General features: G+C 37.9%; 1 protein-coding gene across 3 annotated transcripts in view; it reads left to right on the top strand.

Moving 5' to 3' along the window:
- Positions 1-18,702, top strand: part of PPP2R2A (protein phosphatase 2 regulatory subunit Balpha) — a 79,102-nt gene that overhangs the window by 44,269 nt on the left and 16,131 nt on the right. For all 3 annotated transcript variants that reach the window (XM_003793958.2, XM_023515590.1, XM_023515591.1), the window contains one exon: positions 9,626-9,791. In XM_003793958.2, the coding sequence (XP_003794006.1) occupies positions 9,626-9,791 (166 nt within the window). The remainder of the gene's footprint in view (positions 1-9,625; positions 9,792-18,702) is intronic.

Below are 18,702 nucleotides of genomic sequence, written 5' to 3'. Positions count from 1 at the left end.
AAAAAAAAAAAAGTTCAAGACAAAATTTCATTACTTATAATCTCAGATTAGGAGCCTGTTTTTTGAGAATTACTCATCAGTGTAAATGTCAGTATATTTTTAGGTGACGGATTAAGTAATGATGGTGATGACTGACTACCTCCCCTGTCCCCAAACTTGATCCTTTTAGCATTAATTTGACACATTTATAATTGATTTTTCACATTTTAAGCCTTTATATACTAGACTATAGTGTTGTCTTTAGGAACTGTGTCATTGATTATAAATTTGTATACTTTACACTTAGAGGCACCTTTTAACACATAACATAATTGGGTGAGATTTTAACAATTCACATCTATAAAATAGTGTTACTGTTTGAAAAGTAGAAGCAAACTTAGAGATGATCTTTTCCTAAACTTTAGGTAAATCCCAGAAAAATTACATAATAGGGTTATATTGCTTAGTTTAGCAGCAACGTTCTGAGCTGCAGATTTGGGTCTCTTAATTTTCAATCCAGTAAGTATTTCTTAGCCTGTGACAGTGATGCTAGCTTTGTTTGCATAAGGCAGTGGAATTTGTAGCAATATCCTCTTACCCAATTTTGGGGGTTCCTTGCTAAACTTCACGGTTTGGAAATCGAAATAAATATACCTACCTGCTGTTTATTTATTGTCCATACTTAAATAAAGGTCATACAGTAGCAGCAAAGAAAGTTTAACATTTTTAGCTGTCATTTAAAGTATTTTTGTAATTGATAAATTTGTATAGATACACAGAATCTCTGTTGTAGAAACAGGACATGTGAGGAAACTGAGGCACAGAGGTAAAGTGATTTCCCTGAGTTAATTATGGCCACCATATGGTCAGTAAGAGTCCAAAATCTCATCCAGTGTTCTTTATAGTTTGTCCTGAAATAGATGACTCATCTTCCTAATTTGTTTTTACGTGCCAGCTTGGTAGTTAAAAAGGTATTATTCTGCTGGATTTTAATTTTCATTACCTCTTGCCAATAATACAATCTTTTGTTTCGTGTCCTGCTTTTTTAATGGTATGTTTGTTGAATTGATTTGTATAGACCACATATGTTGGAAGGGGGGGCATCAGCTCTTCCTCTTTTGAGGTATTATGTTTTCAGTTTTATTGATGGCTGCCTTTTAATTTTGTATACTTTTTTTGGTTTTATTTCCTGTCCCCAGATTATATATTTTCACATTTTTAAAATGTTCACATTTAAATGCATTATTTGGTTGGACTTCTATTACCCTGGATTATGTGATAAAGTGATTTTTCCCTCTTCTGCCATCTCCACCCATTCTCAAGTTGTCAGGCAAATTATTAAATTATTTACTGAAATTTTTCCACATTGGTTTAAAATGTACCTCTATCAGGCTCAGCACCTATAGCTCAGCAGCTAGGGTGCCAGCCACATGCACCAGAGCTGGTGGGTTCGAACCCAGCCTGGGCCTGCCAAACAACAGTGAGAACAACAACAAAACCCCATCGTCTTCCTAATTTGTTTTTACGGTGCCAACTTGGTGGTTAAAAAGGTATTATTCTACTGGATTTTAATTTTGTTCCCTCTTGCCAGTAAGACAATCTTTTGTTTCATGTCCTATATTTCTAATGGTATGTTTGTTGAATTGAACTCCCCCATGGGCTTTGTGGTGGGTGTCAGTAGTCCCAGCTATTGGGGAGGCTGAAGCAAGAGAATCACTTAAGCCCAAGAGTTAGAGGTTGCTATGTGCTGTGACACCACGGCACTCTACCAAGGGTGACATAGTGAGACTCTGTCTCAAAAAAAAAAAAAAAGTACCTTTATCAGACAACAATCACTTACAGAGTTTTATCTAGACTTTGCTGTATTTTTTTAAAATATCTTGTTGAAGGATGATGTACTACTAATCTAGTTTTGTTACATCTTGTGATTGAGTTGTGTAGACAGGTTTTGAAATTTATTAAAATTGGGTTTTTTCTCAAATCTATATACTCTGTAAAAGTAAATACTTGATCAGAGTAGAGGTTTTTGCAGGTTCCTTAATATGACATCTCTAGGTATTAAGGAGGATGTTCCTTATACCTTTGCAAAGGGGAATTTTCTAGTGAATTTCACCTTTTAGTGAAATTTCCTAGTAAATTCATTGGGGGTGGGGGTTATCTATTTTGTTAGAATGTGACTAAAGGAAAGGGCATGGAAGAGCATCTGGTCCAGTCTTTATTTTTGTTATTTTTCCAACTGAGACACACAGAAGAGTCTGAAATTACTTGAATTCTAGGCCACTTTGCATTTATCTGCATCATGCTGTTTTCTAGATGACATGCAGGCAGTCCCCAGGTTACAGATGAGATAGGTTTTATAAATTGGTTCTTAAGCTGAATTCGTGAATGTAAGATGCCCTGGGTGCATTTTACCTGTTACCTTTATTAGCTTCTGTAAGTGCAAGTTGTATATTAGTCAGATATTTGTAACTTGGGGACTTGCCATAGTAGCTTCCATTCCTAAGTGCAAGTTGTACGTAAGTTGGATGTTTGTAACTCTAGGACTACCTGTAATGTGGATTGATTGGGCTTAATCTCTATCTGGAAGAGAAACTTAGATTTAAACATTACTTTCTTATTAAAACCTCAAAACTTGGGTCAGCACCTATGTTCTCAGTGGTTAGGGCACCAGCCACATACACTGAGGCAGGTGGATTCAAACCTGGCCCAGGCTTGCTAAACAACAGTAACAACTACAACACAAAAATAGCCTGGCATTGTGGCGGGCACCTGAGTCCCAGCTACTTGGGAAGCTGAGGCAAGAGAATTGCTTGAGCCCAAGAGTTTGAGGTTGCTGTGAGCTCTGATGCCATGGCACTCTACTGAGGGTGGACATAGTGAGTCTCTGTCCCCCCTCCCAAAAAAAAGGACATTAACAATTTTAGATTTTAAAGCATAATGTTAATTGTATCTTACACATCTTATTTAATTTTATTTGAATTTTAGAGGCAGGGAGTAATGCTGCTTGATTTGACTTTCTAATTGTAAGACCAGGTATCTTTCCCATTATATTGTAGTTTTGTGGATAGGAAATTGCGATTAAAATGCTTCTAATTCACATATTACTCATTCCTTTCCCTCAACTATTCATGGGAAAAGTAATAAATTGCTTAGTGCTTCATATAGTACATAATAGGCCCTTAATGAATGTTGACTTATTGAATACAATTAATAAGGTATTGTGAAATCTTAAAGTACTCCACAACCATTTTTGTCATCAGTTCAGAGAAAGCTTGATACTTCTTTGTTCTGTTTATTTTATTGGATGGCTTCTATTTTGCTTTAGTCTAGAAAGTTCTTCATGTTTTCTGAATTCAGTGATATAGTTATTTGACATCAGTTGATTCTGTTTTGTGCCTTTACCTTCACTGTCCCTGAATGGCCATTTAGACTATTCCTGAATGTCCATTTAAAATATTCTTAAGACTTTTTAAATACTTCTGTGCTCTTCTGAAATATAAAAACAAATGATTGCCTGTAATAAACGTATGGTTAAAGGAGTATTAATACAATTTTTTAGTAGTATTCCGTTTAGAGGCTTAAAAACCATTCACTTATTTTTGGTTATGTGAGAATAAAGTATACATTTAATATTGTACCTTCTGAACTTTTTCTTACTTTGCTCAAGGAGCAAAGTAGATATTTCCTATGCTTTTGCAGAGTTTCATTGAAGGAATAAGGAAATTAGTATACGTTGAGCATCCCTAGCTCAAAATCTGAAATGCTCCAAATTTTAGAACTTTTTGAATCCTGACATGACACCATACCTTACCTCATGTGACAGGTCACAGTCAGAGGTGTTACATATATAAAATTATTTTTAAAATTATACAAAATTATCTTTGTACAAGGGAAGCAAATGAATTTCATGCTTAGACTTTGGGTCCTACCCCAAGATATCTCAGTATGTATATTTGAATACAATATTTAAAAAGTCTAAAAAAAAAATCTGAAACATTTCTGGTCTTAATTGTTGTAGGATGTCAAGTGAATTTCTTTCAAGAGTTAGTCTTTAACTTGTAGCTGCTCTGTATGTTTATTATAAGAAATAGGAAATATGTGTATCATTTTTCACAAAGAATAAAGTAAAATTTCAAATCATTTCATTGTAGGGTTCTTGGATTCTGTTGTGGTTTTTTTTACAGAATTAGAATCATGTACATACCATTTTGTAACGTTTGGTTTTATATACGGTCAGTGCTTTCTCAGGTTGAAATACTGCCTCATGATCAGGAAGAAGTAAAGAAATTATTCAAACCATTGAGCAGAAAGGAGCACATGTGTGACGAGGAAGAACATAGCTAGTTTTACATAATAACTTAGGAGATAAGTTTAATAAATGTGTAGCTTAGAAGGATCAGCAGATGGTAACAGCAGAGAGCATTATACATAGGTTAAAATGGGTGAGAAACATTTTGCAGTATGAATTCAATTGACTATATATGTGTATGTTGTAATTTACTTGATGGACATTTAGGTTCATGCATTGAGTTGCTTATACACATTTGCACACATTGATTTTTCATTAAGTTATGCTTCAACTTGGAATTGCTGGGTATCTCGTTTTACCCTGCCAGTTTTTATTCTCATAAGCAGTAAGGCATATTCTGTCTGTTTGCACATCTTTGTCAATCCTCCCTTCCTCTTTCCTTCTTACCCCCTTGTCCACAGCTCCTTTCTTTTTTGAGACAGAGTCTCACAGCAACCTCAAACTTTTCGGGCTCAAGCAAATCTCATGCCACAAGTGCCCGCCAACAATGCCCGGCTAATTTTTTTTTTTTTAAGTAGAGATAGTTACTCTTTACTCAGGCTCAGGTTGGCCTCGAACTCCTGAGCTCAAGTAGTCTACCTACCTCAGCCTCCCTACTGCTAGGATTACAGGCATGAACCACTGTACCTAGCCTTTGCCAGTGCTTTCTGTTATCAGTCTTAAAATTTCAAACATGTTGGGGGTGGGAGCAAGTGTATTTTATTATGGTGTTAATTTGTACTTTCTTGATTAACACTGAAGTGGAGCATTTTATGTGTTTATGGCTACTGGGATATTTTTTGTGAAGTACCTTTTAAAATCTTTTTCTTTTAGGTTGTCTGTCATTTTTCTTACCAATTTGTAGGCTTTCCTTTACACTTTTTGCATATGAACCCTTTGTCAGTTACAAGTTACAGATTAACTCTTGTCATTTTGTTGGAAGTATCTTCCATCTGTGACTGGCTTTTTCATTTTCTGAATGGTAGAAATAGCAGTTATTAATACTTTGACACAGTATAATTAAGCAGTATTTTTCTTAAAGTTGCTATCCTATGTAAGAAATACTTTTTCACTCTAGGGTCCAGGAAGTTTTTTTTTTGAGACAGAATCTCACTTTGTCACCCTTGGTAGAGTGCCATGGCGTCATAGCTCACGGCAACCTCAGACTCCTGTGCTTAAGTGATTCTCTTGCCTCGGCATATCACGACTAAGTGATTTACTTATTTATCTCAAGGTGGTAAGGCAGACTTCTATTCAAAGGTCATGGAGATAGGTATAGGGACCGACAGGGTCTTGCAATGAGGGAGAGCTTCTGGACCTAATTCCCACATGAATCTAGTGGTGATCGCACAGTACAGTGCAGTTCTAGAAGATGATAAAAATACCTTCCTCTGCCAGGCGCAGTGACTGATGCCTGTAATCCCAACACTCTGGGAGGCCCAGGGGGGTGCATTGCCTGAGCTCACAAGTTTGAGTCCAGCCTGAGCTGGACTGAGACCCCATCTCTAAAGTAGTCACAGTAGCCTTAATTTAGGTGCTTAACATGTGGCTAGTGGCAGCCATATTAGATAGCAGTGAAGTAGATATTCCCATCATTGCAGAAAAGTTGTGTTGGACGGTGTTGCCCTAAAGGTTGGTTGTACATTTGCATTTTTACTCTGATTGATCTGGTATCAGTTAACCCAGTGATTTGAGGTAAGGGTGCAGCTTCATATTATTTCTTACAAGCAGTCAATTAACGTGATACTATTCAGTGAAAAGACAATGCACAGCAAAACCACCTTTGCTGTCGCATGGGATGACCTCTGGGCCTGTTTCTGTTTCATTGGCATATTTGTCTATCCTTGTGCCAGTAACATTGTCTTTATTACTTTGTTTTAAAACCTGATTGTGATATAGTATCCTTCATAGACTTATGAATTCTGTTCGCACCTATGCTGAAAATTTGTAGTTAATGTGTTTGTGTTTTAATGTATGTCAGGTATGTCGCATACCTTGTGCTGAGTTCTACTTTGAAAGTCTTTCAAAAATTTCAAAGCTCTATTTATAGGCTTTGAGAATAAAGCAATTCTAAGTTTGTTACAGAAAATTTCACACAAACAAATTGTGTGGTAAAGAGGATAGATTCTCTTAGCCATCATAAAGCCAAGGTAAGAAGAGAGAGTGAAGGGAAAAGACAGTCAATAGACCACAGCATACGAGGCGTTCAGAGATGTCTCACAGTTCTGTTGTGACTGTAGGGGAGGTCACAAAACCAGAATGCCGCCTTTGATGCATTCTTATTTGAGTGGCACAAATTGAGGACATGAGATTGTATTTTTTTGTATTCAGAACTGCTCACTGTCCCTGGTTCCTGAACAGTGCTGTCATGGCCATAATCTAAATATTCCCCCCAAGTGTTAGGAAAAGTCCCCTACAGCTGAGGACTCTGTTGTCTGTAGGGTTTGGGCTCCTGGGCATATATATGTATGTTTTGTAGCCTCTTCTGTTTGTTACTGCTGCTGCTATCATCTCTGCCGTTATTCTTTGTCCCATAGACTTACCTTTAGAAATTCCTTTATTGTAATTTTAGTGGCATTTCAGGGCATCAGGAGAAGGGAGACAAATGCATATGCTCAGTCTGGCATCTTTTTTTAGGCACAATTTTCTCCCTGTATGATATAATTTTTTCCTGTTGCAAAGAGATAGTGCTTCTTGAAGTCCATGGAGACTGCCAAAAACCACAATGATTTTGGTTTTGGATCATGTAATAGATCATGTCTAGACATGTTGTTGTTCTTGAGTCTTCAGGATGATATTCTTAGTCTCTTTCAGAAAATATTTTCATGGATTTGTCTTTTGTGGCTTGGCCTTGACTCTTTACATTGCTCACCTTAATGGTATGGACCTTAATCAGTTTCTACTTTTTCACTAAAGTTTTTACATACATAAGTTACTTGAATACTGTCCTACTTGAAGGTGAGGATACTGTGCTATTAATATTAAATCTTTATTCTACTCAGACCTAGTATACATAGGTGTGTACTCTAGTCTTTTGTTTAAATATTACATAAAAAACCAAAGTTTAAAATGTAACATTTATAGTAAAAATCAAGGCCAAGTACCGTGGCTTATACCAGTAATCCCAGCACTTTGGGAGGCTGAGATAGGAGGATTGATTGAGGCCAGGAGTTCCAACAGCCTGAGCAACATAGTGAGACCCTTCTCTACAAAAAGTTAAAAAATTAGCTGAAGGTGGTGGTGCATGCCTGTTGTCCCAACTACTCTGAAGGCTAAAGTTGGGAGATCACTTGAACCCTGGAGGTCATGGTTATACTGAGTTGTGATCACACATTGTGCGTCATCCAGTCTGTATGACAGAGTGAGACCCTGTCTCTGAAAAAAAATAAAATAAAAATTGAATTGCCATTTAGTGTATTGTAGTTTTCTTGCAGTGTATGATGAAAAACCTTGTGACTCTGGGTGAGTAATTTTAGGAGGAAGATTTATATAATTTCTGCTAAAGTGATATTTGAGTATCTGTATTTAATGGATTTGGTTATATAATTTGGTGTTATGAGTATGGTAATGAAACCAAGACTCTTAAGTTTGATTTTTAGCTCCTATGAATATCCCCAATGTAGATTTCTTTTTCTTTCTTTTTTGAGACAGAGTCTCACTATATTGCCCTCAGTAGAGTGCTGTGGCATAATAACTCAGAGCAACCTCAAATTCTTGGGCTTAAGTGATTCTCTTGCCTCAGCCTCCCAAGTAGCCAGGACCACAGGTGCCTGCCACAGCGCCTGCTATTTTTTGGTTGTAGTTGTCATTACTGTCACTGTTGTTTGGCAGGCCGGAGCTGGGTTCAAACCCACCAGCTCCAGTGTATGTGGCTGGTGCCGTAGCTGCTGAGCTACAGGCACTGAGCCCCTAATGTAGATTTTAAGTTTTGTGGTATACTCTGCATTCTTAGCATTGGCAGACCCCCTTGCTAATAATTGTTAACTGTTGTCAAAGGGCTAAAATATTCTGTGTCAAATATAACTGGAAAAAACAATCCAAACTCATTCTTTCAAGGTAATTCAAGTTTTTTTTGTTTGTTTGTTTTTGGTCTTTTTTGAGACAATCTCAAGCTGTCCCCCTGGATAGAGTACCATGGCGCCCTAGCTCATAGCAGCCTCCAACTCTTGGGCTCATGCAATTCTATTGCCTCAATTTTTCTGTTTTTAGTAGAAATGGGGTCTTGTTTTTTGCTCAGGATGGTTTCGAATTCCTGAGCTCAAGCAGTCCACTTGCCTCAGCCTCCCAGAGTGCTAGGATTGCAGGCATGAGCTACTGTGCCAGGCCAAAAATTTCTTTTTGATACGGAGAATAATAATGGGCTATTTTTATTGTCAAGTTTCACTGGATAATTCACTTTTACTTAAAAATAGTTGTCCATCAACAATACTGAATTCTATTTTTTATGTATAGTACATATTTTTCTGTAGGTTCTTTTTGAAACTAGACTTCCTGTGGTTTTGATGAAAGCGTTTTAAATCATATGATGATAGATCAAAAGATGGACATGATTGTGATTCTCAGTTCTGCTGAGGTGTTAGTGTTAACTAAAATGCTTTACAAGTAGTTTCTTTATCCAGTAGCTTAAATTATATTCTTTTAAACTGATACTAAATGAAATTAATCATCAGTGTGTACATGACCCATAAGAAGGCTGAGTTCAGGAGGGCAAGCAGGTGGTGGGGGTGCATGGGGCCTTAGCTGGGTGTTGCTGAATATGGACTTCACAAGTAACTAACAGAGTTTTCTATAGGAGTGGTCTTGGGGTGGTGGGTGGGAGTCATGGTGTCACTTCATCGTAAGAGCTCTTCTGTATTGAGTTTTTAGCAGTGAAATAACAGAAAGACAAGTATCCAAAGGGCAAGGGAAGACAAGATGTCATGTTAAATAAGATTGGCAGTTGACCCCAAAGAGGGCTGAGAAGGAGATAAGCCTCAGCCGTGTCTTTCTGAGCAAGCTTTAATTATTCCTTCTTAGGTAAACTCCCTTAATGTGGATGCTCGGAGTTTTTTTCATCAGTGGGGCCACCATGGTATGAAAAATATAATTGTAAATTAGTAATTAAATGGATCCCATATTTTAGTGACACTGTAGTACTAATGAGTTGAGCTTATTTTTTGAGCTTTACTTAGCTCTTTTTTCCCTTTAAGCTGTCTTATTTATTCCTTGAAGGCCTTTAAATATGAAGGATATAATTGTATAGAAGACACAGCTAATGAGCTGTCTAGATTTGCAGGGTCTGTTGGCATTGATTACACGGTTCAGTTATTTTGAAATAATCTTTCAACAATGGTCCAAATATTTTTGTTTCCGTTTTAGAACAAAATCCAGTCTCATAGCAGAGGAGAATATAATGTTTACAGCACCTTCCAGAGCCATGAACCAGAGTTTGACTACTTGAAAAGTTTAGAAATAGAAGAAAAGATCAACAAAATTAGGTGGTTACCCCAGAAAAATGCTGCTCAATTTTTATTGTCTACCAATGGTAAGTGTACAATTTTCTTTCATGTGCCCATGGTGTGCACATATCTATTCTCTTCTTTTCAGAGGAATCATTGTTAAGAATTCTCTGAAAAGGAAATTTTTCTTCCCAATACAGAATGTAAATTCTACTTCTTTCTCTTTTTTAATTGTTCAATTATAGTTTTTGGATTATCTGGAAGATTCTCAGGTACCAATTTTTTGCTCAGCACACCCAGTTCACAGTGAAAAGAATGGGCTTGCTTACACCATTGGAGTCAGGTCGCATGACTTTTCTGCCACGTCTTATCAGTAACTTGGAAATGGTAGTGTCTGTATTAAAGTGCTTAAGTACAAGTGCTCAATAAATGTTAATTTCCTTTCTTTCTCCTTGTTAAATGTACTTAAATGCTACAAAGAGTATTTCAAACTATAAATACAAAATACTCTTGTTAGAGGATGTTCTCCAATCTGGGATACTCTGTAGGAGGGGGCACTCTTCTTTCTTGCTCCAGGCAAGACACTTGGTTGGAAGAAGATTCACTTGCCCAGGGAAAGTTATGTGAGGATTAGAATTGTGTAATGACTCCTTTATAACAAGTGCATAACAATATAACTATCACCCAATGAATGGGTGATTTCATTTTGTTCTTTCAAATTTTTTTATTGTGAGTTGGGGGTCTTGAGTCTAAAGAAAATCATTAGTGATTGAGGGGATACTGGAGATTCTGAGTAGCCATAGTGTATAAAAGTCTGTTATTAATGCCTTTTTGAGGTTGGCACAAGAGTTGTGGTAAACCTGTCATATTTTCTTATCTCCTGTTAATATAAGCAAATTCTAGCACCTAGGCCTTACCAATCTTTGTCATTTTGGAGCATGTAAATTCAAGTGACTTCTGTGGTGACATGGTGGAAAATACTGAGTGCCTCTTCCATCTGGCTTTTGCCTTATTACCCCCTATATTGAATGGTCACCAATACAGTCCACCAATGATACCACATTCCCTGATGCCAAAAGTGTTTGGTTCCTCCTAGGTACCCCTTTTTCTCATCAACAAAGCTCTCTCTAACTAAGCCGTCAAAATTGGTGCCCTCTGCCTCTTCTCTTTTCAAATAAATTATAACTCCCCTTTCCTCCTCATTAAAAGAAAAACAGAAATAATGACCCCAAACCTATTTAAACTAACTCCCAGCATCATAGGAGGAGGAACTGTGTTTACTTCTGTCTTGTGTTGGCTTCTGTCCTTAGGTCAGTTTTCATTTATAAAATGGTAAACTGTTACTCTGAGACACTGCTCTTTACTTAGCATCAAATAATACATAAAGATTATACCATTCATATACCTGCTACTTTTAGGAATAAATGTCTCTAGGAATTCTTTTGTTAATCACTTCATATACTGAAATATTTTCTGGCACTTTATTTATTGTATGACAGATGGGTTTAATTGTAAGGGGAGATAATTTTAAAATGTAGTCTGGGGTAGAAAGAACAGAGTAGGCTCAGTGCTTGTGGCTCAAGCGGTTAAAGCGCCAGCCACATACACCTAAGGTGGCGGGTTTGAATCCAGCCCGGGCCTGCCAAACAACAATGATGGCTGCAACCAAAAAACAGCCAGGCGTTGTGGCGGGCACCTGTGGTCCCAGCTACTTGGGAGGCGGAGGCTTAAGCCCAGGAGTTGGAGGTTGCTGTGAGGAGTGAAGCCATGGCACTCTGCCCAGGGGGACAGCTTGAGGCTCTGTCTCAAAAAGAAAAAAAAGAACAGTGTAATGAATCGATCATGTCTACTAAATATCTTCAGTACATAAATTAGAAAAATGATTAATTACACAAATTGTTTAAAGACACTACAGAATGCACTGTAGGTTCCTGTCTTCTTGTTAATGAATAAACTACATAATAAAAAATAAACTACTAAGTAAAATACAACTGGTGCTGTATTTTCTTATGTGATAAAAATAGTACTTAAAAATGGGTCCAATGTCGGCTCGGCCCCTTTAGCTCAGCAGCTAGGGTGCCAGCCACATACACCAGAGCTGGTGGGTATAAATCCAGCCTGGGCCTGCCAAACAACAATGACAACTACAACCAAAATATAGCTGAGGCTCAGCACCTGTTGCACAGTGGTTAAGGCGCTAGCCCTATATACTGAGGGTGGCGCGTTCAAACCCAGCCAGGGCCAGCTAAACTGCAACCAGAAAATAGCCGGGCATTGTGGTGGGCGCTATAGTCCCAGCTACTTGGGAGGCTGAGGCAAGACAATCGCTTGAACCCAAGAATTTGAGGTTGCTATGAGCTGTGATGCCACAGCACGGCACTCTACTGAGGGTGGCATAGTGAGACTCTATCTCAAAAAAAAAAAAAATGGGTCTAATATGGAAAAGACTAAAGCAGATGTGGGAATTTTACAAACTGTTATACCTGCATACGATGGGATGGGGAAAAGGATAACAGGGGTGGGATATAAGCAAGGTCTGAAAAGCTTTATTTAAAAAGAGAAAGTGATTTAGGGAAAATGTTGACATCTGCTAAATCTAGGTAATGTCTGTGTGTTACTTTGTGAGTTTTTTTTTTTTTTTTATGTTTTGGATTCATTGAGAGTGCAAAGAATTAGGTTATACTAATTGCATTTGTTAGATAAAGTCCCTCTTATAATTGTGCCCTGCCCCCAAGCAGTATGCCATACACCATGACCCCCTCCCCGCTCCCCTCTCCCCACTTCTCCTTCTCTTACCCCACCCCTTGTATTAGCTCATCTACTGCCTTCATATTAGAATTGAGTACATTGGATTTTTGCTTCTCCATTCTTGTGATGCTTTACTGAGAAGAATGTGTTCAACCTCCACCCATGTTAATACAAAAGATGTAAAATCTCCATCTCTTTTAATGGCTGAATAGTATGCCATGGTTTGCATATGCCACAGTTGTTAATCCATTCCTGGGTTGGTGGGCATTTAGGTTGTTCGCACATTTTGGCAATTGTAAATTGACCTGCAATAAACAGTGTAATGCAAATGTCCTTATGATAAAAGGAGTTTTTTTTCTTCTGGGTAGATGCCTAGGAATGAGATTGCAGGATTGAATGGGAGGCCTAATTTGAGTTCTTTGATTATTCTCCATATTTCCTTCCAAAAAGGTTGTATTAGTTTGATGTCCCACTAGCAGTGTAAAAGTTGTTCTTTCTCTCCACAGACACACCAGCACCTGCAATTTAGAGATTTTGTAACATAGGCCCTTTTCACTGCGGTTACCTGATACCTCAGGGTAGTTTTGATTTGCATTTCTCTGATGATCAGGGACAATGAGCATTTTTTTATATGTTTGATAGCCATTCGTCTGTCTTCTTTAGAGAAGGTTCTATTCATGTCTCTTGCCCAGTGACATATGGGATTGTTTGGTCTTTGTTGTTGTTGATTAGTGAGTTCACTGTAGATCTTAGTTATCAAGCTTTTGTCCAGCTCATACTATGCAAATATCTTTTCCCATTCTGAAGGTTGTCTGTTTGTTGTCTCCTTAGCTGTACAGAAGCTTTTCAGTTTAATTAAGTCCCATTTGTTTATTTTTATCATTGCCGTTACCATAGAAGTCTTCATAAAATCTTTCCCCATTCTGATATCTTTAGGTGTTTTCACCACACTTTCTTTGAGGATTTTTATTGTTTCATGCCTTAGATTTATATCTTTTATCCATCTTGAATCAATTTTTGTAAGTGGTTAGAGGTGTGAGTTCAGTTTTAGTCTTTTGCATGTGGTTATCCAGTTCTCCCAACACCATTTATTGAATAGGGATTCTTTTCCCCAGTGTATGTTCTTGCTTTGTTTTTCAGAGATCAGGTGGCTGTAAGATGTTAGTTTCATGTCATGGTTTTATATTCGGTTCCAAATGTCAGTGTCTTTATTTTTGTGCCAATACCATCCTATTTTGATCACTTATGGCCTTATAGTATAGCCGAAAGTCTGGTAGGGATGATACCTCCAGCTTTGTTTTTATTACTTAGAATTATCTTGACTGTACAGGGTTTTTTCTGGTTCTATACAAAGCGAAGAATTATTTTTTCCAAATCTTGAAAGTATGATGAAAGTATTTTTATGGGGATTGCATTGAATCTGTAGATTGCTTTGGAAAGTATAGACTTTTTGACAATGTTGATTCTTCCCAGCCATGAGTATGAAATGTTTTTCCATTTGTTAATTTCTTCTGCCATTTTTTTTCTTAGGGTTTCATATTTCTTTGTACAGATCCTTCACTTCTTTTCTTAGGTATGTTCCCAGGTATTTCTTTTTCTTTTTTTTTTGAAGCTACTGTGAAGGGAATTGTGTCCTTGATTAGCTTCTCATCTTTGCTGTTATTGGTATAGACAAAGGCTACTGATTTGTGGACATTGATTTTATATTCTGAGACATTACTGTATCTTTTGATCACTTCCAGGAGTCTTGTGGTTGAGTCTTTGGGCTTCTCAAAGTATAGGATCATATCATAGGCACAAAGTGAGAGTTTGACCTCTTCTTCCATTTAGATGCCTTTTAGTTCCTTTTCTTGCCTGATTATATTGGCTAGAACTTCTGACACTGTGTTGTATAGTAGTGGTAAGCGTGGATAACCTTGTCTGGTTGAAGTTCTAAGTGGGAAAAGCTTTCCTTTTTACCTCATTTAGTATAATGTTAGCTGTGGGCTTGTTGTAGGTGACTTTTTTTTTTTTTTTGGATCAGATTAAGAAGTATGCCACCTATGCCTAAATACTTAAGTGTTCTAATCAGAAAAGGATGCTGAATTTTATCAAATGCTTTTTTCTGCATCTATTGAGAGGATAATATGATCTTTGTCTTTGCTGTTGATGTGGTGAATTATTTTTATGGACTTGGGTATGTTAAGCCACCCTTGTATCCCTGGGATGAAACCTACTTGATCGTGATGAATGATTTTTTTTAAATGTAGCTGCAGTCCATTGGCTAGAATTTTATTGAGAATTTTTGCATCTATGTTCATTAGTGAAATGTATCTGAAGTTCTGCTTTTTAGTTGGGTCTCTTCCTGCTTTTGGTATCAGGATGATGTTTGCTTCATAGAATGTGTTGGAGAGGATTCCCTCCTTCTCAATTTTTTGGAATAATTTCTGCAGCATGAGCATAAGCTCTTTGAATGTTTGATAGAATTGTGGTGTGAAGCCATCTACACCTGGGCATTTTTTTGTTGAGAGATACTTTATTGTTTGATCTCCGTTCTTGAAATCAGTCTATTCAAGAGATCTGTTTCTTGTTGGTTAAGTCTAGGAAAAGGGTACAATTCCAAGTATTGTTCCCTTTCCTTCACATTGTCAAATTTCTGGGCATAGAGATGATCTCTTGATGATACCTCTGTGACATCTATTGTTATTTCTCCCTTATCATTCCTGATTGAGGTTATTAGAGCTTTCACTTTTCTGTTTCTAGTTAATCTGGCCAAAGGTTTATCAATTTTGTTTATTTGTTTGCAGTTTTTTTGGGGGGCAGGGGAGGGGAGGACAGGGCTGGGTTTGAACCCACCACCTCTGGCATATGGGGCTGGCACCCTACTCTTTGAGCCACAGGCGCCGCCCTTATTTGTTTTTCTTTTTTTTTTTTTTTGAAAAACCAGAAAAACCAACTTTTTGTTTCATTAATTTTCTGAATGATTCTTAATTTCCTTAATCTCTGATTTAATTTTGGTTATTTCTTTTCTTCTGCTGTGTTTAGGATTAGAGTATTGTTCTTTTTCCAGTTCCACAAGATGGTTCATGAGTTTATTGATGCACTCTCCATTTTTCAAACATAGTGGGTGTCTAATGTAATAAATTTCTCTCAAGACTGCTTTGCTGTATCTCACAGGTTTTGAAGTCCTTTGTATCTTTGTTTAGTTTCTAATTAAAGGATCTGTCCAGTTCTGTCAGAGAGGTGTTAAAGTCTCTGGCTATAATGGTGTTATAGGATAGCCATTGCTCAGTCCCATCAATGTCTGTTTCATAAATCTGGAAGCATTTAAGTTGCGTGAGTAAGTATTTAATATTAAAATGACACAGTGGGGGAAGGGGAGAGCAGACAGAGAAAGAAGGAGGAGCGGGTGGGAGAAAGGAAAAATAAAAAATATATTTTAAAAAAGTCTTCTTATTATATTGTTCCTTTGATCAGTATAAAGTGTCCATCTTTGTCGTTCTTAACTTTAGTTGCTTTAAATTATTGCAACCCTTCCTTTCTTCTGATTTCCATTTGCTTGAAATAACTATTTTTTGTTCTTTAACCCTGAGTCTTGATTTGTTCTTCAAGGCTAGGTGTTTTTCCTGGAGATAGCATATGGATGGCTTGTGCTTTTTTATTGAATCAGCCAGCCTTTGCCTCTTCAGTGCTGAATTCAATCCACTGACATTTATTGAGAGAATTGGTAAGTGTGATTGAGTTCTAGTCATCTTATTTTGTGAAAATCTGTTGTGTGGTTCTTTCCTTTGCACCCTTTTGGAAGCTAAGTTTTAACCTTTAGTTTCTGGGTGTTCATTTGCTGGTGGTCCAGTGTGATGGTCCGTGTTGAGAATAGTTCTAAGTATTTCCTATAGAGCTGGTCTTCTTATGGTGAATTTCCAAGAATGTTTTTATATCTGTAAAAGATTTGATTTCTACATCAATTTTGAAGTTTAGGCGGATACAGAATTCTGGGCTGAAAATTGTTTTGTTTAAGAATGTTGAAGGTAGATGATAATTTTCTTTTGACTCAGAAAGTTTCCGTTGAAAAGTCTGCTGTTGGCTTGGTGCCCGTAGCTCAGTGAGTAGGGCACCAGCCACGTATACACTAAGGCTGGTGAGTTTAAGTCCACCCCTGGCCTACTAAACATCAATGACAACTGCAACAAAGAATAGCTGGGCATTGTGGCGGGTGTCTGTAGTCCCAGCTACTCAAGAGGCTGAGGCACAAGAATAGCTTAAGCCCAAGAGTTTGAGGTTGCTGTGAGCTGTGACACCATGGCACTCTACCGAGGGCGACGTAGTAAGACCCCTGTCTCAAAAAAAAGAAAGAAAAGTCTGCTGTCATCTTAATGGCTCTGCCTCTGTAGGTCAGTTGGTGCTTACTCCTGGCTGCTTGCAGAATTTTTTCTTTCATTTTGACTTTGGACAGGTTCATTACAATGTGTCTTAGAGGCTCTGTTTGAATTAGATGACCTAGGTTCAATATCATTCTGAAAGTACAGTAAAACTTGGTAAGTTTTCATTTATGATGGTCTTCTGTAGTGCTTTCATTCCTTTGGGACAATCTTCTTCCCCTTCAGGAATGCCTATTGTTGTATGTTTGAATGCTTCATGGAGTCTTATAGTTCTCTAGGTGACTGTTCTGCTTTCTCCCTCTCCTTTTCTGCCTCTTTGACTAGCTGGGTCTACTTGAAAACTTTATTCTTTGGCTTTGAGTTTCTTTCTCTGCTATGGTCTAACCTATTTTTAATACCTTCCACTGCATCTTTACATTCCCTGATTGTCTCCTTCATTTCCTTAAGCTCTGTCATATCCTTTCTATATCCTACATATCTCTTATCCTACTTTTGGTTCTGTCTTTCCCATTTCTCACCCATTTCTTTTCTTGTCTTTAGCATCCATATTTAAATTCACTTTCTCTCAGATCCATTAATTCTTTATAAGTGGAGTCTTCTGCAGTAGCAGCCTCATGGTTCCTTGTGGGAGTTGCTCTGTTTTGGTTTTTCATGTTGCTAAGATTTTTCTGTTGGTTTCTCCTTATGCATTCTGTCTTCTTGTTTACCTCCTTGTCCTTTTTCCTTCTTACTGCCCTCTGTTTCAAACGGAAGTCCTTGCTCTTCATGATAGTATGTTGCAGTATGTCTCTGGGACACCAGGTGGCACTGTGATTTTTTTAGGAGACAGAGCTCAGTCTGCAACCTCTATGGTCCTTATACCAAACTTAGTTGCCTTCAGTAATCGCCTGATTGTTTCCTGAGCATTCAGACCCTGCTGGGTTGGGATCGTAAAGCTCACAAGAATCCTTCAAGGGCAGGTCTCACAGTGCCCCCTGATTCCAGTTCCCATGGGGTGTGGGAGTCCCTCAGCAAGTCCTAAGAGTAGAGTTCTGATCCTGGTAGGTGGAATTAAGATGGTCGTGCTTTAGGCCCCTGCTAAGACTTTCTCACTACCTTCCCCCATTGGCAGCCTAATACTGAAAACTCCAGAAAGAAGCCTCTTGTCCTGCATTTCTGGTGGGGGCAGGGAGGCTGGCTGATCCTGGCAGGTTGTGATCACTTGCCTAATGTGTTAGATTCTCACCACTCTGGATCACACGCTATATCCAGCTCACCACCTCTTTGCTGTGCTCCTGACTCTAGATAGGATCCCCACACCAAGTATGGCTGGGTTCTCTTTTTCCCCAGTCCTACTAGAAGAACTCAGCTGAATGATCCTTCTGGTCTGCCATCGTGCTCTGACCCTGATTTTGTGAGTGTTCTGTGTGAGATAGCACATCACCATCTTACACACAAACACACACACACAATATCATGGGACTTTATAAGAAAATTAGAAACTGCTATTACGGAAAAATGGTGAGAAATACTACCACATTTTCCAGCTTTGACTAACTAAAATTAATCTTATCTTTATCTTTGCATTAGCTTTCTGTGATCATGACTTCCTAGTCACCTCCTTAGAATTTCAATTTAGTTATTGTTTCTTCAAGTTTTTTTATTCTCTTTAACCTTCTTTTGCCTCTCTGAATTCTCCTTAATTCCTCCATATTGCCAAAAACATCAAAGTGACCTGTTGACCATAGTCCTGAATATATGAATAACATAGAGTTCATTCATAAATAGGTTGTGTTTTAACAGCTTATTGATAAGAAATTTTTAGGATCTTATGTAAAACTGCTTTCCTGCAAAAGAAACTTGGCGGCATGGTTTCCCCTGCTCTAAGCCTCTGCTTGTGGCCACGGGAACA

Source organism: Otolemur garnettii, unplaced genomic scaffold, assembly GCF_000181295.1.
Source record: "Otolemur garnettii isolate 467f Iridium unplaced genomic scaffold, OtoGar3 scaffold00074, whole genome shotgun sequence".
In the NCBI taxonomy this organism is placed as follows: Eukaryota; Metazoa; Chordata; class Mammalia; order Primates; family Galagidae; genus Otolemur; species Otolemur garnettii.
This window is presented reverse-complemented; position numbering and strand designations above follow the sequence as displayed.